Raw genomic sequence first — 27,300 nt, forward strand, 5'->3', positions numbered from 1 at the left:
TCTTTCCCCCATTTGCATAATGAAAATGACTGAAGAAATAGGTGGCAATAGGTAAAATAAAACAGCATTACAGAAATCCTCCACTCCCTAGAGATGCAGAAGTAATTCTGGACTGCTGCACAAAACACAGCCTGACCTACAGTTCTCGCTGACATGAATTTAAAGTGAAAATGTAACTGGCTTTCAGCCTTATTCAGTTCTGTTGGAATTAAATGTCAACACCAAACAAAGGACTTATGAAATTTACTTAAGTCCAAATATACTGATGAAATATGTTGAGGATGGAATAGTTATTGTGGCTTGATTGAGGTTTATAAGTCACCGGCTAAATTATGTCATCAAGGAGAGCTAATAGGATTTGACTTGACTAAAAAAGTACCTGAAAAGCTTTAAATGTCAGTAGAAACATGTATGCGGAGCCTGTTACATAAGAGCTGCAATAAAATATAACTACAGAACTTAACCTTAACAATTATTTAAACTGACAGCCTTAAACTTTTGGCTGAATTCCAGTACAGGAAGCATTCAACTCCTCCAGTTGAATACAGGATAGGAGGTTTTCCCTGCAGCTGAGCTGACATGTTACTCCTGAGGTAGTAGGACAGGACAAGATATTTCTACTAAAACTCCTGTAATCGGGTTGACATGCTTTTAAAGCAATGTGAATAATACAGCAGCCACACAAGCGCCCCATCATACCGAGGAACTGGTGCAAATCCACGTCAATTAATCAGGAGCATTTAAATCTTTATACACGCATCTGTACAAGAAAAGCGTGTAGATCACTGGAAAAAATGTTAGCAGATGAGAAGTCCTATTTAGTGAGGTTCACTTATTATTGCAGGAGGCAATGGCCATAAGTAGCAATCACAGGCAAATGTTAAATTAATCACAAAGTTAGCAAATCCTAAATAAAGTCACCTGTACAGAAGGTACAACTTACTAGTAGCAGGTTGGAAGCCCTTTTTGCCTTCAAAACGTCTTTAATTCTTCACAGTATATATTTGACCAGGTACTGGAACCAACCCTCTTAGATGATCGTCCACATTGGCATTATAGTATCACACAGCTGCTGAAGACTTGTCAGCTGCATGTCCAGGATGCCTGTCTGGTTCCATGCAGAGTGCCATCAAACCCCAAAGGTACTCTGCTGGACTGAGATCTCTTAACAGTGGAGACCATTTGAGTATGGTGAACTCACTGTCAGGTTCAAGAACGCCGTTTTAAGTAATCTGAGCTTTGTAACATGGCACATAATCCTGCTGGAAGCAGCCATGAGAATATTGGTACACTGTGGTCATGAAGGGATGGGCATGAGCAACAATTTTCAGGTAAGTTGAAAGATTTATACAACGATTATTTGGTTCGAGGGGATCCGAAGCATACAAAGAAAATATCACCGACACCAGTTCACCACCCTCAGCAGCCTGAAACATTGACACAAGACAGGGCTCATATGTTTATTTTGGTTATGCCACATTTTGACCCTACCATCCAAATGTTTTTTGTGGTTTTCTACTTCTTTAGCACATCTGCTATAAGATCTGACCTGTTGAGCATTCAGAGATGTTTTTCTGCATGCCATTGTTGTAATGAGTGATTATGTACAGTGTACATAATGTACAGTTAGGTCCATGTGTAATTGGACACTTGGTTTTTTTACCCGTTTACTAAAAGATATTCCCGTTATAGTTATATAATGGTTATGGACATAATGAGTAGACTCTCAGCTTTCATTTGAAGGCATCAGATTCAAACTGGATAAGGGGTTTAGGAGTTTCAGCTCCTTAATATATGCCAACCTTTTTTTAAAGGGACCAAAAATAATTCAACAATTGACTCAAAGGCTATTTAATGGGCAAGTGTGGGCGTTATTTCATTATCAATTAAGCAAATAAAGGGCCTGGAGTTGATTTGAGGTGTGGTGCTTCCATTTAAAAGATTTTGCTGTGAACAAACAACATGCAGTCAAAGGAGCTCTCCGTGTAGTTGACGCAAGCTGTGAAAACAGAAATAACCCATCCAAGAAATTGCTACAATATTAGGAGTGGCAAAATCTACGTTTTGGTACATCTGAGTAAGAAAGAAAGCAACACAAAAAGACCTGGACGTCCACGGAAGACAGCAGTGGCTGATGATCGCAGAATTCTTTCTATTGTGATGGGAAACTCCTAATATTTGCATGCCAACCAAGTGAAGTTGGCATGCCATCAACCCTCTCCAGGAGGAGACCTATCGATATCCAAGTCTACCATAAACAGAAGACTAACAGCAACTGCATGAAAGTAAGTACAGAGGGTTCACTGCAAGGTACAAGCAACTCATGAGCCTCTGAGTCGTCTGCAAACCTGACTATATATCTGTCCTGGTAGAGGCTTTGACACTCATTTGTATAAAGAACAAATAAAAGTGGGGAAAGGACACACCCTTGAGGTCAACCGGTGGAAGATAAAAGTACATCTGATGAAATATTGTTGACTCTCACTTTCGGAGGTCTAGCCATTAAAAAGTCAATAAGCCAAGAAATCAGGCCAGAATCCAGATTAAATGTACTGGTGAGATGTGTTACTTAAAATGTGGGGCTGAATACAATTAAAAAAACCAAGTGGGAAATGTTTTGTACACTATTGAGGTACTTCAGAACCGTCTAGAGCAAGGTGCACACAGCATCCTATCCCCCTACTTGTTCTATATGAGAATTGGAGGGGGTCTAATTTTTCCTAAGTGGCATGCAAAAGTTCAGTTTTCACAAGTTTCTCAAAAGTTTTCATCACAAGGGAAGTCAAAGCAACAGGCCGAAAATCATTTAAAGATTTAGGTGCTTTAACTTTGGGCACTGGTACAATAATGTACCGGGGACTACAAAACTCAAGAGACTTTGAGAAAAGAAGAGAAAAAAATCCCAGCCAACTGCTCCACACAATTTTTAAGAAGATGTCTGTTTATTTTGTCTAGGACTGGACTTTTCCTCTCTTTAACCCCCCTAAATAATTTGCAAACCAATGATTTCTTTATATTACTAACTGACTGTTTTGGGGAAACATCCATATACTCAAAATTCTTCAATAAAATTATGAATGTTAAAACAATTAGAAAAAGTGTTCAAATCATTTTCAAGTTGAAGGTCGTATATGCCTCCCAAAGAAATTGGACACTTTTGTGATTGCAAACCCATAATGGACTTAACCGCCTCCCAGCAGTGACTGCACTTTGTATTTGTATTTAATTTAGGAAACTTCAGCTCTCTTTTAACTCTGCTTTTGCAACTCTCTGCTGTGAACAATATCACTACAGTTAAATGTTTCTCTGACTATAATATTTTTCAAAGCTTTAGACACCAAAGGTTTGTTATTTGGAAATATATATGAAATACTTTCCTTGGGATTAACAACTCCTCAAAGAAATTAATATATGCTGTGACAGTCTATTATTTCATTTAAGTCACAGCAAAAATTTTGAAATAAGTCCCAATCGGTAAAAGAAAAATAGTCCTAAATGGTCTGGATGGACTCCGCTGGCCACACTGAAACCAGGCAGTGCTGAGGTTTTCTTTTCTTCAAGACAGATTTGCAGGTGGGAACCAGATAGATAACACTGTGGTCTGACATGCCAAGAGGAGCTCTACAAAATGATTTATTTAATGATTTAAAGGTCCAGACTTTTCATATTCCTTGTGGGACAATTTACATATTGATTAAAGTTAACATGAAGATGACATGAAATGTCAAGGCGTTCAGAGACATACTGTCTGCTCAAATCCAGCTAAATGCAACAACGCAGGAGTTTATTAAAGCAAATAAGTGAATTATTCTTGAATGGCCAATTCAGTCATTTGTACTTAACCCAACTGAGCATGCATGACACTTATTAATGACTAAACTTTGGATAGAAAGGCCCACAAACACAAACAAACAGCAACTGAAAGCTGCTGCAATAAAGCCCTGGCAGAGCATTAAAAAGGAGGAAACTCAGCATCTGGTGATGTCCATAAGTTCAAGACTTCAGGCTTTCATTGCCAGCAAAGGGTTTTTAACCAAGTACTAGGAATGAACATTTTAATTTCAGTTATTTAATTTGTCCAATTACTTTTGAGCCCCAGAAATGAAGGGATTGTGTTCAACACGCTTTAGAGTTCCTCTTTTTTTCTTTCTTCCACTGAATTGAAGCTGAAAGTCTGCAGTTTAAGTCTGCAATTCATCTGAATTGTTTCATTTAAAATTCATTGTGGTAATGTACAGAAAAAAATGAGAAAAAAAGTTGTTTCTGTATGAATATTTATGGACCTAACTGTATGTCTGAAGTTAGCATTACCGAATAAAAGTGATTAAATAAGCTAACATCATAGGGTACTATAAATCTATTGCTTCTTAGCATTAAAACATCTGACTGCACTGCATAATAATTGTATTGAAATTAATGTGAGGGTTAAAGTGTCTCACTTGTAGCGAAAAGTTGAAAGTTTTACTTTTTCCTCTTTTAACCTGTAGTTTCAAATACTGTTCAAAATCATATATAGTAGTTATTTAGTATTAACTAAGCTATTTAGCTTCGTGATTTACACATAGATCAATATTTACAACTAACAGATAAGATATATATGACTGATATATATCACTGTGACCAGCCACACATTGGTAAGATCAGTCCACACACTCACCTTAGTTTTGTTTTGCAGTTAAACATGTATTTCAGTAACATAATTCATTAACTTCTCTACTTAAGCCTAACAGTGATATTACAAAACACGCACATAAGAGCACTGTTTGGTTTCTAAGATGTATTCTGTTATATTAATTATGTTTCTCTTTCTTTCAAGTTTCCTGGTTTGGGGAGTTGGCTGTTTCCTGTCTGAGCAAAAGGCGTGGCCAAGGCCTGATGACTGAGAACCAACCATGTGCTTGTCAGTTAGGGGGGTATTTTAGGTTTAGCTAGGTTATTTTGTGCGTAGATAGTATTGATGTTTAGTTCGGTTTCCCCTTGTGTGTGTAAATGGTTTGGCCGAACCACTATAAAAGTTATCATCCTGTCTTTGTGTTTAGGTCAGTTTGTGAGTTAAGTTGTGTATACTTTATTTGCGTAGTTACGTTTCTGTAAGTCACTTTTTGAGTAGAGGTATATTTAGTTGGCCTCTCTGGTCGCTTATGGCCTTGCTGCTCGGGCCCTCATAATCACAATCAACTTTAATAGCTCACATTGATATGTAACCACAAACAGGATTGGGCTCTGGCTATTCCATCTTTTTTTTTTTTATCATTTACATGTTCCTACTGGATTTCTAATGGTTGTAAATTAATAATTAATTATGTTATCAGAAATGTTGAATGAAATCAACATCATAGGTAAAACCCAACAGCAAGATGGTAATGAAACCTGGCAGTGTCAAGCGCTTTCTTGCAAATGTAAGAATTCCAAAAACATGGAACAACCAACAAGTCTTTTTTTTCTATTTTTTTTTTTTATCACAGTTAATATTTATATGTATTTATATTTGTTTGGATGTATGCTGAAATGGGTAAATGCTGGCAGTCCTGGGTAAAAATCAGACCCTGATGAATGAAGTTGACGAGTGGCCTGGAAAAAACTGTTCATGGGATGTATTCTTGCTAGTGTTAAAAAGCAGGGGTGTAGTCATGGTCGCATCAATCTGTTAGGAGGTTCCAAATCTGCTCTTGGGTCTCTACATGTAATTTGATCAATTGCCACTTCACTCAGGGATACTATAGGTCCTACCTTTGGTGACCAAATCTAAATACAGTGGCTTGCAAAAGTATTCGGCCCCCTTGAACTTTTCCACATTTTGTCACATTACAGCCACAAACATGAATCAATTTTATTGGAATTCCACGTGAAAGACCAATACACAGTGGTGTACACGTGAGAAGTGGAACGAAAATCATACATGATTCCAAACATTTTTTACAAATAAATAACTGAAAAGTGGGGTGTGCGTAATTATTCAGCCCCCTGAGTCAATACTTTGTAGAACCACCTTTTGCTGCAATTACAGCTGCCAGTCTTTTAGGGTATGTCTCTACCAGCTTTGCACATCTACAGACTGAAATCCTTGCCCATTCTTCTTTGCAAAACAGCTCCACAGCTGCCCTGTGACGGCCTTTGAGGTTGTCTAAGAGAATATTGGGAGCAACAACACCATGAAGTCCAAAGAACACACCAGACAGGTCAGGGATAAAGTTATTGAGAAATTTAAAGCGGGCTTAGGCTACAAAAAGATTTCCCAAGCCTTGAACATCCCACGGAGCACTGTTCAAGCGATCATTCAGAAATGGAAGGAGTATGGCACAACTGTAAACCTACCAAGACAAGGCCGTCCACCTAAACTCACAGGCCGAACAAGGAGAGCACTGATCAGAAATGCAGCCAAGAGGCCCATGGTGACTCTGGACGAGCTGCAGAGATCTACAGCTCAGGTGGGGGAATCTGTCCATAGGACAACTATTAGTCGTGCGCTGCACAAAGTTGGCCTTTATGGAAGAGCGGCAAGAAGAAAGCCATTGTTAACAGAAAACCATAAGAAGTCCCGTTTGCAGTTTGCCACAAGCCATGTGGGGGACACAGCAAACATGTGGAAGAAGGTGCTCTGGTCAGATGAGACCAAAATGGAACTTTTTGGCCAAAATGCAAAACGCTATGTGTGGCGGAAAAGTAACACTGCACATCACTCTGAACACACCATCCCCACTGTCAAATATGGTGGTGGCAGCATCATGCTCTGGGGGTGCTTCTCTTCAGCAGGGACAGGGAAGCTGGTCAGAGTTGATGGGGAGATGGATGGAGCCAAATACAGGGCAATCTTGGAAGAAAACGTCTTGGAGTCTGCAAAAGACTTGAGACTGGGGCGGAGGTTCACCTTCCAGCAGGACAACGACCCTAAACATAAAGCCAGGACAACAATGGAATGGTTTAAATCAAAACATATCCATGTGTTAGAATGGCCCAGTCAAAGTCCAGATCTAAATCCAATCGAGAATCTGTGGCAAGATCTGAAAACTGCTGTTCACAAACGCTGTCCATCTAATCTGACTGAGCCGGAGCTGTTTTACAAAGAAGAATGGGCAAGGATTTCAGTCTGTAGATGTGCAAAGCTGGTAGAGACATACCCTAAAAGACTGGCAGCTGTAATTGCAGCAAAAGGTGGTTCTACAAAGTATTGACTCAGGGGGCTGAATAATTACGCACACCCCACTTTTCAGTTATTTATTTGTAAAAAATGTTTGGAATCATGTATGATTTTCGTTCCACTTCTCACGTGTACACCACTGTGTATTGGTCTTTCACGTGGAATTCCAATAAAATTGATTCATGTTTGTGGCTGTAATGTGACAAAATGTGGAAAAGTTCAAGGGGGCCGAATACTTTTGCAAGCCACTGTAGGTACTCAAGGTTCTTAGGACTTTTTCATGGTCAACAAAACTCTACTTTGATCACCTGGAATCCAGTTCACTGTGTTTAATTGGGCTCTTAAGACCTTATTACAGAAAAAGCGCATTACACTTCCAGACATTTGTCTCAATCAAAGGGAGTCTTTGATTCAGTAGTAAATTCAGTAGTAAGCAGTCAGCTTAGATTTCTGACATTTACTCGTTATCACACACAGCATACAGGTGTATCCCTGCAGTCCTCACAAAAGCTGAAAGCAGTACATTTCTCTCCTTAAATTCCTTTGCACTAGTCTTTAACTTGGAAGCCCTATCTAATTAAACTCACAACTTCAGGAAGATGAAAGGTTGAACAACATAAGTCCCTTGCCAGGATTGTGTAAATAATCCAAAACAAAGACATCATCTTTGCGTTTTTTGGTACCTTTTGCCTAAACACTGGAATTTAGTTTAAACCTGCAGGAAGAGACTGAGCTGAAGACAACGCAGAAGGCAGGATGTATCTACAATCCCTGGGTACAGTCTCTAAGTACTTCCTTCTGCCACCATCTGGGAGTAGATTTTACATCTAAAATCAGACTGTTCTCAGGCACACGCAGAATGAACTTTACTCTTTAGCTAAAAAAGCGATGAAAATGAAATTGCAAATTAAAATGACACAACCTTCTTATCTGACAACAAAAGGTAAATGTAAATATATATTTTTATGATGAGAATATGATTGCTGGCGGTTCAGCTCACTGTTCTATAAAGGTTTTACTTTACAGTGTGTTGCATTATAGTTTCTACCATGACGTCTTCTTACTTTTCCACTTGTTTTTAATCATACCAGTGCATCATCAGTCATTTGTAATTCCCAGAGAAGGAATCCAGGTGCTAGTTAAATCCGAGCTTAAATAGTAGATTTACAAGGATAGCTACATGACATCACCATAAACAGCATATAACAGATTGTGGTAGCCACTGTGGCATGACCTTTTATTTTGTTTACTCCTTTTACATAGTTTTTTTTTTTTTTTTTTTTTTTTTTTTTGCCACAGCTTTAAATCCCATCTTCATCGTGAGATGGGGTTTGTGTGCCTTGATGAGATTTACATTACAACTTTTCTCCCGAGGACCTTGAGATAATGTTGACAGTTTTGGGAGAGCTATCTGCTAATTGGTCCATCTGTATCATATTTCAGTGAGAAAAATTAAATGATTTCTGTGCACAAATACCGTAACAGTGATAAAAACTTTTCAGAGGTAGACCTGCTGGTGTGTTTCAGACTAATATAATGTTAAAATGATTAGTATAATATAATGTCTGACTGTTGGTATGATGTGCTTTTTGCCAGATATAACATGGCATAAACCTTCCAAAAAGAAAAACCTTTCTCTCCTCGGTCCACAGAATATTTTCCCCCAAAATCTTTGGGATCATCAAGATATTTTGGGGCAAATGTGAGACGAGCATTTGTGTTCTTTTTGGTCAGGAGTCCCCGTGGATGTCATTTTTACCCTGTGTCTTTGTAACTGTTGAATCATGAACACTGACCTTAAATGAGACAAGTGAGGCCGGGAGTTCTTCAGATGTTGTTCTGGGTTCTTTTGTAACCTCCTGGATGAGTCACTGATGTGCTTCTGGAGTAATTTTAGAAGGCACTGTCATTTTCTCCATTAGTGTATACTGGCTCTCACTGTGGTTCACTGGAGTCCCAAAGTCTTAGAAATTGCCTTCTAACCCTCTCTAGACTGTTAGATATAATTGACTTTGTTTCTCAGCTGTTTCTTTAGATTGTTGAATGATAATTTGCTTTTTGATATCTTTAGCTTACTTCACCTAGGCCTGGGTATAGCTAGTGAAATTGACCTTCACTTTCCAAAAAATTAATCACAGTTAATTCATGATTTAACCAGGGGGTGGAATTACTTAATTTCATGTAAGAAAAGGTAGGCTTGGATAGCTTTTTTCCCATTAATGAATAAAATCATAATTTAAAAAATGCATTTTGTATTTATTTGTTGTACAATTGACTAATATAAAAAAAATTCTAATGATATTAAAGATTTAAGTTTAACAAATATGCAAAAAACTGAGAAATGAGGTAATAGGCAAATAGTTTAACATTGATATCTAGTAACAATAGTAATATTAAAGTTGTGTGAAAGAGCCAATCTATGGAAAGCAACTTCAGTGCTTTTCCTTAACCCATATGTTTAATTTCAGTCAGAGAGCACACTGGTGCTGTCATTGTGAGATAAAACATGATACTCCATCTTAGATGGGAGACTTTATTGAGCCATACATTTTTAAATCAAATGGATAATTCCAAATTATAAATTCATCAGTTCATTTGTTAATGTTCTCATTTGGGAACATATAACATGATTTCCTAAAATGCCGGGATTTCTTTTGTACTATTTTCTGCCTTGTTCTGGCGAAGTGCATTTCCCTCAGGATACTAAACACTGTTGAATCTTGTGTCATGTTTAGTCCTTTGAATGCAAGGGAGAATGCCATTTTTTCCGGCTACTGAACAAACTCAATAAGTGAACAGCTGAGTAGACTGAATAACAAAAGGATACTGCAGTGCATGTAAACACACTCTTTCATACGTCTAGCTGACTGTGATAAACCATTGTAATGAAGACCAAGGCAGCCAACTATGTTTTACACAAGAGTAAGAAATAGGAAAATATAAGAGGATAAAAGTCATGATTTATTCATTGATGAAAGAAACCCTGTTATTTTATTTATGATGTCTTTAAATATAGCTCATGTGAATTAAATAAGTGATTGAGAATGGATGTTCCAACCTAGACTCTTGTGTTACACCCAGGCACTAGCATGATTGGAGTCATCTATTGTGTGCACATAAACACATCAATCACACATGCACACATTCAAAAACAGACATAAGTTACTGATGGGAGATACACTCCTGAGCCATGCGTCAGCTCTTTACTGGCTGACTCACAGCTCCAACTGGGGAAAAAACTGCTACAAAATGTTATAATGATGTTACAATAAAGTTATAATTATGATAAGTGGTTACTGCTCTTTATGATTAAAAAGGCGATTTTTCATTGGGGAAAAAATGTGCAAGTTTTGGTCTGTAGGATTCAAATTATTATCAAAAGCAGGCTGGTGAAATGACATGCAGCTACATGTCACTGGGAGAATTGTCCTTTCACATTCATTTCTCAGTTCATTAAACCCAGTTTTGTGCTGAGCTGACGTGTTAGTCTTTGTATAGATGAGTATTTTCAAATAAATTATTCACAAAAGCCAGAGGTCTTATTGTTTTCTTTTGTTTATTTTAAATTTTATTTATCATTATTGTGGTTTTTTACATTGTTAACATGATATCGTAGTTGTAAAACAGCCGGGTGCACCCTGAACTGATTTCTTGTCTATGTAGGGTTAACATATCAGTATATGCCAACTGCAGTGTGTGTTAAAGGATTTTATTGATTTACACCAATTAGTTATACTGTTGGTCCAATTTACTTGATAGGATGCAGCAACTTAATTATGAGGCTCAAACAGAGATTTATTTGGTAAAAATAGCTCATAAATGTCTCTCCTGAAAGTAATGTTCCCAACACCTGACACACATCTGTATGATAAATGTGGAGCTTCTCCTGTAACTGTAAATAAGCAAACTTTTGGCTTAAAAGATTTAAATCCAACTAACCATGCTAGAGCTCACTGATGAAGACGTTATAGGCTTATATATATATGTATATATATTTTTTTACTTTAGTCCATAAATTAGTCTAAAAATGTGTTTTTAATCAAAAGCAAAACTCAATCAATCAAAACTATAAATAATCTGTGAATAGAAAATACACATGTTATCATTGCTGTTTCAGAGGTTCGTTTATTTTATATTTTTTAGCTCTGTTTATTTTCAACTTTAGCTTTAGTTTTTTTGTTTCTACCAAATCCTTATTTGTAATATATGCAGCTCTTTAGCCCACTGTGTCTGTTGTTAACTTGGAAATTAATGCTGTTCAGCCCCTTTTTACATGTTGACATTTCATTCGATACAGTCATGTGAAAATGAACATTTTCACACTAAAAAAACTAAGTAGACTTTATGATTTGGTAGTTAGTAGAACCACTTTTAGCAGCAAGAACTTGAAGTAATTGCTCTCTGTATAATGTTATCAATCTCTCACATCACTGTAAAGAAATTTGAGTTCACCCTTTTCTACAGTGTTGCTTGGGATCATTTTCCTGAGGCATTACCTAATTTTGGACAAGCTTTAGCTGTTGGACAGATGATCTCACATTCGCCTCTAGAATATTTTGGTGCACAGAGGAGTTCATGACCTGTGACTGCAAGGGGCCCAGGTCCTATAGCTGTGACACAAGCCCAAATCTTCAGTCCTCCACTACCGTGCGTGACAACTGCTATGCAGTGTTCATGCTGATATGCTGATTTTTTTGCATGACATGCTGCACTCCATTTTGGTCTTGAATGTCCAAAGACATTGTTCCAGAAGTCCCGTTGTTTGTCCTGTTGTCAGATGCAACTTTGCAAACCTATGCCATGCTGCTATACTTCTTAGATATAAGAGCCTTTAGTAAACAGCCTGAGCACTGCATGTCACGGAGCATTCAAAAGAGTTATAAATGCCCCCTGTATGGGATGATTCAAAATACCTGACCTGTGTTTTTGTCAGAAATTTCACGGTGAATTAAACTGTAGATTGAGTTGAAAAGTTTGACTACATTAAGGTTTTTCTTTTCATGCTCAGATTCTTGAACATATTAAAGACTAAAACTTTAAAGAGAGCCTTGCACTGAGCTATTGGCCCTAAAGCGACACAGCCAGGTTATCACATTCACATCCAGTGCCTTTGTGTCACTTTGCCATCTTTTTTTTAATGAAATTAAAACACTCTGATGCATTTCTGATGAGGGTTTTGAGGGTGGTCCTAAATTTTTTATTTTTCAATATTTGAGGTCCACTAACTATAATTAGAGTACTGTCTGGTCATTCATATAGTCAGCATAGCTCAGAGGCAGCTGTTTCAAGTAATACAACTCTGGTGGACATGGACTGTGTCATTCATTACCAGAGGTTTTTTCTTAGAGTCTGTAAATGTATAAAGTTGCAGTAGAACCAGCAAAATGGAAACACCATGTTCTGCATGTCCCTCTGCTTTGTCCCTGATTACCAGGCAGACCAACTGCAATATAAGCCATTAACTTGCTGTTGTCTTGTCTTTAGCACTATTGTGTGTGCTTAGGCAAGCCACTTAACACTCTCCAGTTCCACGAGCAAATCTCTGCACCACACATTGTACCACTACCTCATCACTTGCACTGTGCGCTTGGTGCCAAAGTAATGTGTCTGTAAATGGAGGCATAGCAGCCAAATTCCAAATTAACTGACCCTGGAGCAGACCCAGAGTATCTGCCGCTCCCAAGCACCAGAAGCTTTAAGAAAATCTGGACTTAGGAAGCTGCCAGAGAAACCATCTGTGTGCTGTGACTGCATAAGCTCCATCAGCTGTGCTGTCACCCTTATCGCTGCGCCTCCATCTTAGCTTCAATATTTGAAAACTAAATGAATGCAAAGAGTAAGTCCCCTTTATAAATTCAGTATTCATGAAGGCCAGACTATCTAATCATATATTTCGACTGCATCAGTAGAATCAAATTCCCTTAAATGTGATTAATATTAGCTTCTTAGATGGTACTCCTTTCACCTTGTATAGATTCCAGTAAATTTGAGAAAGTAGAAGGAAACACATTAACAGCTACTGGCTTTAATAAGCATTCGAGTGTGAATGCATGTTCATCAGAGCAAATTAATGCATATGCTAGGCAGTCTCTTTTTTTTGCTTTGTCACTATTTCTTTTATAAAGGCACTAGTTATTGCACTGTAGGTAACTTCAATTCAATTCAATTTTATTCATATAGCGCCAAATCACAACAACGGTCGCCTCAAGGTAATGTAAGGTAGACCCTACAATTATACATACAGAGAAAAAACCCAACAATCATATGACCCCCTATGAGCAAGCACTTTGGGGACAGTGGAAAGGAAAAACTCCCTTTTAACAGGAAGAAACCTCCGACAGAACCAGGCACAGGGAGGGGCGGGGCCATCTGCTGCGACCGGTTGGAGTGAGAGAAGGAAAACAGGAGGCATGCGATGGAAGAGAGGGAGAGATCAATGACAAGTATGATTCAATGCAGAGAGGTCTATTAACACATAGTGAGTGAGAACGGTGAGTGAAAAGGAAAATCTCAATGCATCATGGGAATCCCCCAGCAGCCTTCACCTATTGCAGCATAACTAAGGGGGGATTCAGGGTCACCTGATCCAGCTCGAACAATATACTTTAGCAAAAAAGAAAGTTTTAGCCTAATCTTAAAAGTAGCGATAGTGTCTGTCTCCCAAATCCAAATTGGAAGCTGGTTCCATAGAAGAGGGGCCTGAAAACTGAAGGCTCTCCCTCCCTCCCCTCCCAGCTTCACATCAAAGTAATGAAAAACTATTGGTAGTTCTGAGAGAATTTACCTTCATTTTAGCTTCAGCGTTATTGTAAATAATTTATTATAATCTAGGCAGACATGTAAGTGTTTGGTATGTTGCACATTTTTCTAATTTTTGAATGTGCTTCAGCACTTTCAGTTCGAACTACAGTAATGGGTTATAAAGTATGAACCAGATAAGATCTTTTCTACTTACACTGAATGTAATCCAGTGTGTATTCTACTCGGAATGGCGAATGACAAAATCAGGGGGAAGTTTGGAAAGCAGCTCCACAGGCTTTTAACGTTCTGTGTAAGGAAGTGTGTCCTTTAGGATCACGGATACGGCCCCATCTAAGACTCAATGGCAGCAGACAGAATTACTTACTGGAATATGTCTCATTAGACCACCTAGCATGCAAGTTACATAGTAGGGACAATGTGTTTGTATGGTGTACGCAGGTTTGGATATTTCTGCTATTCTCTCATGGGCCCTGGTCTACAATGTAATCAGAATCAGAATCAGAAAGACTTTATTTATCCCCAAGGGGCAATTAACAAATGTAAGCATGTCACTGCTACTTTACATATGAGTATTGCTAACTTTATCTCATAACCAGAGTGTCTGGACTTTCTTTGGCTTTTCTTGGGTTTCTATCACTGCACATAAGTGAAATACAGCCCTTCTGCCAAGCAGAAGTAATTTGGCACTTGTTATGTTTTGGTTATTGGGTGGTTTTTTGCCGATGTGTGTGATTCAAGTACAAAAATGATGTCCAAAAGTTTTCATTTAGGTGTAGCAGTCTTATCAATATGAGAAGTAAAGAGGTGACCAAACCAAATGTAAATGAGAATAGAGTTAAAAGAAGAAAAAAAAAACTAGTGATAGTAAAACTCCTGAGTTTACCAGGAAAGAATTTGACCAGTTTCACCAAAATATGACAAGCCAGAAAAAGAAACCAGCAGATTTCTGCGACAAAGTTCTTTGAACTGATTACACAGAACCTGTGTGCCATAAATGGGTGAGTCTACTCCCCTTACACAGAGCAAAACTGAAGGCAAAGGATCGCAGGGAAGATACAAAGCTTTTTAGATATGTGTGGATCAAAGAGGTAGTGACTGATTGCAATACATTTTCCTAAAACATTTACCCACCATTAATTATTTTATGCTTTTAACTGCACTTCTGTCTATTATAACAATCAGACTTGGGACAAACTCTTATTTCCTCCCCACTCCTGCACCTCGATTTCCATAGTTTAATATTCTTGTTCTTTTTTGAACTTAAAAATGATTAAATAAAACCCAGAACTCTGTTTGTTTTTCCTCTATGATCCCTGAACTTATGGATTATTAGCTTTCATTGAGAAATGCACTTTGCTGCTTAAGTAAAGATGACTCTGCTGCAAACACAGCTGTTTGGGGCTTTCTGCACAGTGAATTGTGGAACTGTTCAATCCAGAGCTTCAAAGCAATGAAAGTTAAAGATACCTCCTTTTTATTAACTTCATTGTCTGCAGTGTTGATGCCTCTATTTTATTTTTCCAACTACTACCAGGCTCTGTTTGTGAGGTTATTCTTGGTCAAAGTCTCAGGTATTGTACACAGTGGCCACACTGGCATTTGTAGGAGAATATCAGCTTATTTGAGTGTTTGTGCTGTTAAGCTATATACATTCCTGCTACCATTATAGGGTAGAAAAGCAGAAGAAAATGAAATACTCTGTGGAATGAGTCACTGTTAGCACTGTCAACCATTACAACAGCCAGGAATTAATTCAGGGAAGACATCACATTTTTAGTTGACAGAGATTTACATACAGTGAGGGAAATAATTATTTGTTTCCCCTGCTGAATTTGGAAGTTTTCTCACTTACAAAGAAATAAATCATCTCATTTTAATGGAGAGAGACAAAACATCAACCCAAAATCTCAAAGAAATAATTTGATTTGCATGTCAATACGTGAAATAAGTATTTGATCCCCTACAACCCAAACAGAATTCTAGCTCCCACAGATTAGTGATTGCAGTCAGTTAATCAATTACAGATATTCCTGATCTCAATTTGTTATGTGTATAAAGCACACCTGTCTACAGAATCAATTTCTTCTTTTCCACCCTCTCCTACACCATGGGCAAGACCAAAGAGCTGTCATCAGAGGACACCAGGAACAAAATCAGAGACCTGCACAAAGCTGTCAGCCGCCCTTGATCTGGAGCTCCTACAAGAGATCTTGGCTCATGGATGAAAATGATCATGTGAAAGGTGGTGGATCACCCCAAAACTACATGGGAGAGCTTGTTAATGATCTGAAGGTGGTTGGGAGCACAATCACCAAGAACTCCATTGGTAACACAGTACTAATCTGCTGGTTTTTAATCAGGTTGGTACTGTTGTTGTTGGGTTAGTTCTTAGTTGCACTGCAGCATGTGACAGTAATTTAAAGCTACATTTTAGCTGTTAGGAATGGCTCATGGTCAAAGCAGCCATTCATTTTACCAGACAGTTTTGGTAGCCACCAGCAAGCTTCTGGTATAGTTCTGGCTGAATATTTGAGCACTCCTCTTGGCACAACTGTTGCAGTGCTTTTATACTTTGTGGTTTCCTGAGAACAGGTTTAGAGTATAGTCCACAAATTTTCAAATGATTTGAGGTCATGGTCCAGAAAGCTCAATGTCAGCGAGCTTTATCAATTCCAAAACCGGTTTTGATTTGTGTTTGAGATCATTGTCCTGGCAGAACACCAAACTGTGTCCAAGTTTCAGCTGTCTAACTGCTGATTTGAGGTGATGTTGAAGAACTGGGGTAGAGTAGAAAATAGCCAGTCATTAAAAGTTTAAAAATAATTATAGTAACTTACAGGTTTAGAGAAATATCCATTGTCCAAAAACTGTGGGCAGAGAAGAGAAGCGAGTGGAGCCATGCGTGACTTTTTGCATATTTAAGTTTTTAAAGCAATTGAAGTAACAGCAGCAATTATTTGACAACAGTGGGCTGCAATGAAAAACTAAAACCAGAAGGGGGCAGTAATGAAACTTACAAGGATGGCAATTTAATGAAACTAGACGAAGAAGAAGAAGCACAAGCCCCAGTGGAGCAAGCCTTCCCCCTGCTGGAGGAGTCGCGTGACGCCTGCAGATTATCTAAGAGCTCGCGCACAGGGACGTGTACAGTCCGTCATGAGTGCTGCTATGAATTTTAAAAAATGCGGCTCTGTGCTGATTACTGGAGCCAGCCGGGGCCTCGGGCTGCAGTTAGTGGACAGTCTGGCAAGTGGACAGTTTTCACCTGGAAAGATAATAGCCACGTGCAGAAACCCTGGTAACGCACAGGTAAACACCAACACGAAACTCGGTGTGTGCATTGATGGCGTAGCAATAATGGAATAAAGCTGATGGACCACTCCAAAGACAGCTATTTGGATATTACAAGTGTGTAAGTTAACTCCCGAGAACAGTCAAACAGTGATTCTTCGTATTTCAGTGAATATCGCTTTGGTCGCGTTTAAGTAATCCGTCGGCGCATGCGTATTTGACTCATCTGTGCAGACGCGTGAATATAACACTCTGAAACGGAATAATTTCCCCCCTTTAGTTAAAAAAACAAATAGAAAAATATCTTCCAAAAAAGTATGACTTGGTTAAAAAAAACGCTAAAAATGATCATTTCGCATAAGTTTTACAACTTATTCGTAAAGTAAAAGAAGAGGTTAGGTATTTATTGAAAAAGATGTCACATTTTAGTAAAAAGATGTAAAGTAAGAAAAAAGTGATGTACACTGTATTGCTCTTTTCTTTAAAAAAAAACCCACAATTTTAATTAAAATATGTTCTTAACAAAAATATGTTAAATTTAAGATTATTTCAAACATTGTCATGTGTAGGATAAAGGCTAAATAAAGACTTGTTTCCGCCAGCGCTGATCCATGTTTGAAGTGTTTGAGTAAAAGATCATCCTAGAAGTTTCCATACACCTATCATGGGCGTGAATGTCATGGTAATTTTAACCCCAAAATGGTCACGGCTGATGGGTCCCTGTCCCTGGGCCCGTTTCTGCTGGAGGTGTCTTCCTGTTAAAAGTCTACTTTTCTTTCCCACTGTTGCTAAGTGCACGCCCAAAAGGCGTCTTCTGATTGTTGGGGTTTTGTTTATTTTATTGTAGGGTCCTTACCACATGAATTAAATTCAATTTTATTTTTAGCTAAATTTTTGGAGTTTGTTAATATAAATCTAAAAAGTGGCAACAATCTCAGTATACATGGGTAACATAATCGGAAATTACTTTGGCCTGTATGTTATAGTGGAATCTGTGCGTGAGAGAGAGCAAGTCTGATGGGATCTCGCATTGTGTTACTTGTCATTATGCTTTTGTATCTTTTAGAGATGGCACGATACCACTTTTTTATGTCCGATACCGATATCATAAATTTGGATATCTGCCGATACCGATATGAATCCGATATAGTGTGTTTTTTAATCAATAAAACTGTTTTTTAATATATTGCTGCATTTTGTATAAGTTTATACTCAAGTTTAAATAAACAACAACACTAAAGCTATTCTGTTATACCTGTATGTAAAAAATACACTGCACCCAAAATATTTCATAGTTCAGCAACACTGATCAATCTAATAAACTTAAACCTACTCCATCCTTCCTATTCTGGTATTTTAAAGAGTACTTAGCAGAAATATTAAGCAAACTAACAAATAGGGTTGCAAACTCCCAGCAAAAAAAAATAGGGAACCACCCTCCACCTCATGATGCTTAATCGAAGTAATCAACTTTTATTTGATGCAGTGTGAAAAAAATGCACAGAATTAAATTATTTTTCAAGAATAATTAAATATATTCAACATCTTTCTTCAACAGAATTGCAAACTGCACAGATGGTATCTTCCCAAAGGAAAAAGTACTATAGCTTACTAGGGTATATTAGACTTAACAGTTACTATATACAGTAATGGACTTCTATACATTTTACATCAGATTAAAACTTTGGGTGTAAGATTCATATAATTATTTATTAAAAGCTAGACATTTTAAATGAGAATAAGAAAGATAAGTATGTCTTTGTGCCCCCTTTTCCCTGTTCATGCCCTATCGGCCCCCCTGGCTAAACTTTGCTAGATCCGCCCCTGCACAGTTACCAGCCGTCAGCTACGTAGAAAAGGATCCTGGTGTAGAAAGTAATATTAAATACATTCTAACAACAGCTTATCAAGCTTAAACGTTCTGCTGTTGTTCAGCCGCTGGTTTCCTCTTTCTGGTGCAAAGTGGGGCAAAAACAAAGAAGAGAGACGGACTCCCGACAGAAAAGCCGATCAGCTGATCATTAAGCAGTTTCATGAAGTAGCAACAGGAGAGGGAGTGAGAGAGAGAGAGGCAGTCGCTAAATATATCGGTTGTTAAGCTTAACGTGGGAACGCTTTACGAACATTCAGAGATGAACTTACACACTTGCTTTACTTCTCTCTGGAATAACTTCCTCGGAGATGAAATGCCGGTTTGGTAGCGAGGCTAAAAATACACACAGCCGCTCTATTACGTGATGCACACTGCTCCGACGTGCTACGGTTATGAGCCGAGTTACGCCATGTCGCAAGTTTTGTGAGGTGTTTTTTGATATTTAATGGATCGGATTACATTTTTTATTTCTCGCCGATATCCGATCCAGTAATTTAGGTCAGTATCGGACCGATACTGATACGGAATATCGGATCGGTCCATCTCTAGTATCTTTATCCTATCAGCAGCTTTTGTGTCTTTATGCAGCATTAAAAATACAGCAACATTTCTTTTAGGTGACATGTTCAAACAACACTCCACTGACAAGGCAAACATGTTGACATTCAAGTAAGGAAAAAAAGTACACTGGCCAGTTATTCTCCTCCTTTGAGCAAACACTGATGGTCACCAGAGGGCTGTACTATGAAGCAGGATTTATGATTTAGCAAGTCGTGTTGAGCCTGAATTTTAAATGTCACAAAGGTGGTGGTTTGAAATTGATGCATTTTCACTTTTCTTGACAATATGCTCTGAGTGTGATTATGGATTTTCTGAGGAAGAAATGCAATTTCCATAAACAACCTGTGTATTTGTCACATTGCTCTAAGTGCCGCTAATAATTGGAAATTGGTCTTTTGCATCAGAAAATATGCACAGTGTCTGAATCAGAAAGCCTTTGTTACCAGAGAAAGTTGGAAACCAATTTTCGTCATGGCCGGTAAGGTTTTCTTGAGGCAGCTGACACAAACAGACTCTGGCTATTGTGAGCTTGGTTTGTAGTACGCCCCTCAGTTAACATAGAAATAAACAGGATCAAGACATCCTCCCTCACCGCTATCCAACTGTGCTTTTGACCTACAGGAACTTCAAGAACTGGCGGAGAAGCATCCCAACATCCACATAATCACTTTGGGTAAGACTGAGAAGAACATTGTTTTCTGTGTATAGACAGAAAAATGTTATGAAAAATTAAAACACAAAGTCACAGTCTTTACGACAGGCCATCGGCCACTTTGTTAGATACACCCGTTGAACTGCTTGTTATTGTAAATATCTAATCAGCCAAACACATGGCTTAATGCAATTCATTGTATTTAAGATCTGAGCCACATTTCATGATCACCTTGTCCTTTTATGATTCTTTAGCCCCCAAAATCTTGTTGCTGCGAGTGTAGCATGATTTTTTATATGTTCAGCTTTGATTAGTTTATGTCTCTTTACTAGACGTAGTGAACCAGGAGAGCATAGAGAAGTCTGTAGAAGAGGTGAGCAAGCTGGTGCAAGAAGAAGGTCTGAACTGCCTGATCAACAATGCGGGCATCAACGTGGTGGCCGACTTTCATTCTGTTACCGCCGAGATGATGATAGAAAACTTCCACACCAACACTGTGGCTCCTTTAATGATCACTAAGGTAATTTTTATTTGTATATTGTGTGCCTCTTGCCACCTTCTGTGCTCTGAATCAGCTACTTAGTAGCTCTAAAAAAGTTTTATTTGGAACATCTTACATCATCAGACAGTGAAATAACCAAAAGAAAAGAGCCCAGCGTTCTGTTTTCCTCAGTCGCCGCGAGCAGGACCCATGAGTGTTTCATTTCCTCAGTGCTGGAAGCCAACATAAAGACACGACCTTGATGGACAGAAGTAACAAAACCCTGTTGCCTGGGGCAGACTGAATGTCATAAATATTAATTAAAAGTCAATTATTTTGTTGGCCGCTGATTTTAGGGTGGACTACAGAGTAACCCTCCTGTGCTGGTAAAACTCAGGCACTGATCAGAAGCATGGCAGCATGGCAGATTGTTCCTGACACACAGTTTGCTTCTGTTAAAGAACCCTTTCTGCAACTGTGCAAGGCCAAATTGCTGCCCGGAGGTCTTCTATAATCACCATCTGTAAAGTTGTAAATGTGGTTTTAAATCAACACTACATCACACACTTTAGAGCAGACGTCTGCTTCTCAGCCCTCTCTGCAGGCTTTGGGAGATAATTACACTTCAGATTGTAACAAAATTGAAAATGTCATCTTAGGTCTTTGTTTGTTTTTTGTTTCTCCCAGAGAGTTTTAATGACTGAATGATTAATCAGTAATTTGAGGAAAAACTTGTTTTAACCTATAAAAAACCTAAAAGGGTGTAGCTCTCATTTGTCTTAAAATGCTTTAAAATAGAGTTGCTTTGTGGAGAATCAAGCAGTTTGAAGCTGTCTGACTGTATTATTAGTTTTTTTGGAGACCCATTGTTGATCTCTGCTTCAACTTGTTGATTTTTGTTTTTTCTTTTTTTGTTTTGATTTTTTTTTAAAGTAAAAAATAATAATTAAATAAAAGCAGAATATTTCACTAGCATCAGTAAAGTTTGAGAAAATTGAAAAAGTGTGTGTGGAGAATTGTGGCTTTTTGCCCGCTCCATAGAAATGCTGCCACCAGAGGGCAGCACTAGCGTCATCTCTAAAGACATACAGTGTGAAATGTGTCAGTCTGACAAATTCATATTTAAAATGTTAAAAGTATAATAATCAGCATGTTACACAGCATATGTAAATATAAATATTAAACTACTAAAATAAAAAATATAAATTTTATAGTTTCTTAAATAATTTTAAACCATTCATAAACTGTGACTTTATTGCTGCTTCCAGCTATAATGTGTGTGTCTTCTTTTTTCTGCCAGGCTTATCTGCCTCTTCTAAAGAAAGCTGCATCCAGAGGAGGGGCAGGAGGCTCAGCTGCAATGGGAATCCAGAGGGCAGCGGTTATTAACGTGACCTCACTGCTGGGCTCTGTGGAGCTCGCTTGGGGTGAGAGGGCCAACAACTTCAAATGGTACCCCTACAGGACATCCAAGGTATTGTTACTCTGATTTAAAGAATAATTACAGTTTATTTAAGCTGTGAGTATTTCGCATTAATATTGCTGTTATAGGTGTGTGGGCCATGTTCACTTAGCACTTTCAACCACTGTTAGAGAATTGAGGAAAATGTGGAGTTGCACAAAACATTCAGAACAGTAATTATTGGCTATTAGCAGCTAGCAGGAGCTCCCAGCAACTTCCAGCTTAAAGGAAAGAAGAGTTATTAGAGAATATTGCATAATAAAAAGTAACAGACTGCTAAGTGACATCAGTTAACTTGGGTTAACTGTACTGTGATGTGAGTATGAAAAGAGGGGTCAAGGGGAAATTCATTTTCTTTGTGTTTCATGGTAACCTGTTTGTGCTTGTCATTTTAGAGTGCCCTAAACATGGTTAGTCGCTGCATGGCTGTAGACCTAGAGCCAGATGGGATTCTCTGTATGGCTATACACCCCGGCTGGGTACGCACTGACATGGGGGGGTCAGAGGTAAGGGCCTACTCTGAATGACCTTAAGATACGCATATTCAATGAGGAAGAAAGAGAGAATGCATTGGACTTATTAACGGGCTGTACCAACGTGATATATACCGTAAATGGTGTGTGTGTGTGTGTGTGTGTGTGTGTGTGTGTGTATAAAAACATCACACACAACACACATCATGGATTGGAGTATAGTAGTTAAAAGGACTCAAATATAAGCTGCTGCTTGTAACTATATAAAGTCCAGATCCAAAATAACAACAGCCTATTGGTTTAACACAAAAACCCCCAAAAGAGTCTAAAATACAAAACGCACAAAAATAAAAGCAACAGTTGCCAGCGTGTCCCGGGGCAGATCCAGGACACGCTGGAGAGATTATATCTCTCGGCTGGCCTGGGAACGCCATGGTGTTCCGCCAGGCAAGCTGGAGGAGGTGGCTGGGGAGAGGGAGGTCTGGGCTTTTCTGCTTGGGCTCCTGCCCCCGCGACCCAGCCCCAGATAAGCGGAAGAAGATGGATGGATGGATGGTTAAAACACATTATGATGCAACAAAGAACACAGGCAAACTGGGGCTAAAAATAGACATGAAGTAATGAGGAGAGCAGAAACGTAAGAGAAGCTAAACACAGCTGAGCACAGTCAAGGTAAATGAGGAGGTTAAACTAGAAACAATACACAAGGAGTGTGATTAGCGAAGTAAAATGGAAAATCAAAGAAAAAGTAAATCTGAGTGAACTTAACTCAGGACAATAAGATGGAGGGAGACACTGAGGAATCAAATAAACTCTAATACAAATAGAAACTCAAACTGTGAACTAAAGACTGAAAATGCTAAGTAAAAGATGTGAAACCTGAAAATGTAGATGGTTACCAAAGAGACCCAAAGAGAGACCTAACCTTATAATAAACAAGAATGAATTTGAACAACACTCCAAAACACACAAATACCCTGAGAACAGACCTGGGATCATGACAGAAGCGTGTGTTTCATTTGCTTTTGTGTTCTCTCCATCTCTTTCCAGGCTCCACTGAGTCCCAAGGATAGTATTTCTTCCATGTTGTCTGTGATTGGAGGGCTAACTGAAAAGGACCATGGCTCATTTCTGAACTTTACAGGAGAGCAGATACCTTGGTGAACTTGATGTCCATCAGTTATGAGTAGGATGACTTAAGTATTCTTAACTGATCCTAATGGTTATTGTTTTTACTCTAACTATGCAAGAATGAATGTTTCTACGGCTTTGATTGGGCTGCATTCCACTTTATAGGAGCGTATCTACTAGAGCTTTTACCAAGCCGTTTTGCTCTGTCCCCTTTAAAAAGTGCACTGAGCCCTGCGGTCAGGGAAGTGCATGTTGTGTTGGTAAGAGAAAATCACAGACTAGATTTTACAAATGTTAGCACAAACTCCACGAACTTTTCATCGCTCAGGGTGGGCCTGCTGTGTATTTTTGGGGGCAAAAAATAAAAAACTATATCTGCTACTTGTCTAGCTGCCTCACTAGCTTATAACCTTTATTAGGCTTTTGGATTGTTTTGCTGTGGAACAACACCAGCTGTGGTGCAAATGGGTTCTCGGTCCACCAGTGTCTTCACAATGATTACATGTACAACAGGTATCCAATAAAATATCCTACATAGAGACTAGGTTAGCAGCAGTTCGTAGATTTGCCCTTAAACCATGGTATGACGATTAACGGCCGTATGATAATATTTCGTATTAGGATGGAGAATTTACTTAGCCCATAGTCAATGTTCCCTCTAAGCTGCGCACGTGCGCAATTGCGCACTGCTGGCACGGTCTCTGCGCACAGAAAATCTGTGTTGCGCACAAAAAAAATCTAACCTGAATTGAAATTAAAATTAAAACTTTAACAATTCTGTTTTGCAGTGTTAGTCAGTAAGTGACTGTCTGCTCCCGTATGGGATTAGAACGATTCCACCTTATCCCATAGTCCAGCCAATGATGCGATTCACATTCGTATATACGCAGCCAATCAACGTCGTCGACAGGCTATGACGGCGTTCTTATGTGCCGACACTGGTGTTTTAGCTGGCAAAGCGGCGTGGCTGATGTGGAGTGAAGCCACGTTAATGACAACGTGTACAACCATTGGAGAGGTGAGCAGGACAGACGGAACAATTGAAAAAGGGAAAAGTGTGGACTTTATTCCAGTTTTTAAATTGTGTTGATAGGCCACGTAAAACCAGAGTTATGATAAAATATCTGCAATGTTTGGTTTTCTTCCTGAATACTGTCGTTGTTTATATTTACTGCGGGAAGAAACGGTAAAAACGGTGTTTTATAAGGAAAACCAACACCGCCTGTGAGCAAAAACAAAACCAACCCCCACCCTTTCCTATTGGTCGAAAAAAGTACCATGTCGACCAATCAAAAAATGATATGGCAATGTGGCATCTAGTTGTTAAGAAACGGGGGGAAGTTTTAGGAGTGACGGCGGTGTTCTGAGATGTGAGAGATTTGCGACGTTTAGCGCAAATCTTGTGTAGTTAGTGTGTAGTGTAGTCAATAGTTTTGTTGTGTGTGTCAGAACAATGAGGCGACTGCTGAATGTTACAGGTGTTACAGGAGTGATACATCTCCTGTTGTCAGGCCTGCAGGTATCAGGCTGTTGTTCTCCTTTATCTCATAGTGGACAGAAATTATTTTTTGGAGTGGCACAAATAATTTGTGTGGCATCAAATTTGATGCAGAACAGCTGATTGTTCTGTAAATAGTTTGAAATGTTTATTTAAAAACGCCTTGGCTGCATTTAAAAAAATAGCTGCAAAAAACTTTGTTTGCCAAACTGAGTTACTTTTTTGAAGAAGTAACTATATAATTAATTGCCCAACATTGGTCATTATATACTGTATTTGGCAGACAGAGTTACAGGACTCTCTCCCAGACCACAGACTCATACTACAAGTCAGAGCTTTATGAAAAAAAGAAAAAAAGTGTGTTTTCAAAATTGGAGTTCAAGTTATTTTTACTTCCAATAGTGTTAACATACTACACAGGTCATGAACAAGATTTTTTAAATTTTCATTGTAAGTGGGCTAAAGCAGTTAATTAAAAGTAGTCTAACATAAATGTAAATGCTGTAATTTGGTTATTTTAATAAACCATGTAACTTGGATGGATTCGATGCTGGCGTGACCACAGTGCACACGTCTGATGTCGCTCACAGTGGTCCAAGGGACCGCTCAGAGAGTTTGTGTGTTCGCTCAGACACATGAAAAATTAGAGGGAACATTGCCCATAGTCATCTTGTCTGCTTGGAGAATAGTTCAAGCTAGTGCACTTTTTCCTTTTTTTTTTCTTTTTTTTTTTCTGCCTGTCCCGTTTGGTTCTTTTGCCATCAGAATTAATGTCTAAAGGCGAAGAAAGATGCCCAACGGATTTACTTTACCAAATGGACCATCCCAGCCTTGCCGTAATGGTCTATTTGATTCACCTTTAATTGTTTATTTTATTTTCACTTGTTGTATGCGGGACAGACTTTACTGGGGGAAAGAAAGGGGAGAAGGAAGGAGGGAAAGAAAAACAGCGGGGAAGAGGGACGGGGAAAAAGGGCAAAAAACAAAAACCAACAGAATAAGCAGACAAAAAAATACATATTGACCACCTGGATCACCTGTTGAGAAAGAAAAAAGAAAACAAGCAGAAGAAAACAAGAGTAATAGAATAAACAACATCACAATGATATATGGGAATATGGCAGTAAATACTAAATGTTAAACATTATTGTGCAGCACGTAAGATCGACAGCGCACAGTGTGCTTTGAGGTAGGAGCCAAAAAAGGTGTAGTTTGTGTGTGTGATCACCCGTGTGTACACCTGTGAGCATGGACGCGCTTGATTTTTTAAAAGGTTCCTTCATGTAATGATCTGCTAGAGGGTGTGGGGGGCCACTGCCCCGTCCTCCAGGGCATGAAGCAGGTGTGGAGGAGATCAAAACTCCAGACATCCAGAGGCCCCCAGAACACAAGAGACCAAGGAAGACCAACAGAGGGGCAGCCGCGCCACTATCCCAGAAAGAGCTGAGGAGAGTCCCAGATGAGGGGTCACTCAGCAGCCGCGGAGCAGAAGCCAGGGGGGGTTGCAGTGACGTGCCCGTGAGCTCCGCCGGCAGCCAGCTGTGCCTGAGTGACCACCTCCGAAGTGGCCCGAGCGAGCCCCAGGCTCCAGGCCCCGATAAGCAGCCACCAAGGAGTGAGCCAGTGTGTACCTGGGCGCCCAACCCCGGACACAAAGAACCACCAACGCACCGATGTCTGAGGGCGTCCGCCACCAGCAGGGGAGGTGGTGGGGGGAGATAGGCCTCCAAACCTTGGAGGACCTGAGATGTCCCCAGAGGGGTGGCGTCTGATACCCAACCTGTTTGTATTCCTTCAAAAGAAGTAGGGTTTATTAATTTATTTTTTTTATTGAGAGGTTCTGCTGCTTTTCCCCTTATTTTGTTTGCTCCAACGGGAGACTAAAAAGATGGAAGTCTTTTTACACATATTTGCTTTAAAAATTGTTTCAATTTTCAGTTCTAATAAATAATTTATTCAAACAAAACTATCTTTTGGT

The 27,300-nt window shown here is 39.0% G+C and overlaps 1 protein-coding gene across 1 annotated transcript; it reads left to right on the forward strand.

Annotated features, from left to right (window-relative positions):
• Nucleotides 1–16,997: 16,997 nt before the first annotated feature.
• Nucleotides 16,998–25,321, forward strand: si:dkey-12e7.4 (uncharacterized protein LOC558132 homolog). The gene is made up of 6 exons (XM_063477727.2): nt 16,998–17,209; nt 20,247–20,298; nt 20,610–20,797; nt 22,059–22,232; nt 22,616–22,726; nt 23,744–25,321. The coding sequence occupies exons 1-6, from the start codon at nt 17,057–17,059 to the stop codon at nt 23,855–23,857; spliced, it is 792 nt and encodes a 263-aa protein (XP_063333797.1). The 5' UTR covers nt 16,998–17,056; the 3' UTR covers nt 23,858–25,321.
• Nucleotides 25,322–27,300: the final 1,979 nt, after the last annotated feature.

Source organism: Pelmatolapia mariae, linkage group LG7, assembly GCF_036321145.2.
Source record: "Pelmatolapia mariae isolate MD_Pm_ZW linkage group LG7, Pm_UMD_F_2, whole genome shotgun sequence".
Taxonomy (NCBI): domain Eukaryota; kingdom Metazoa; phylum Chordata; class Actinopteri; order Cichliformes; family Cichlidae; genus Pelmatolapia; species Pelmatolapia mariae.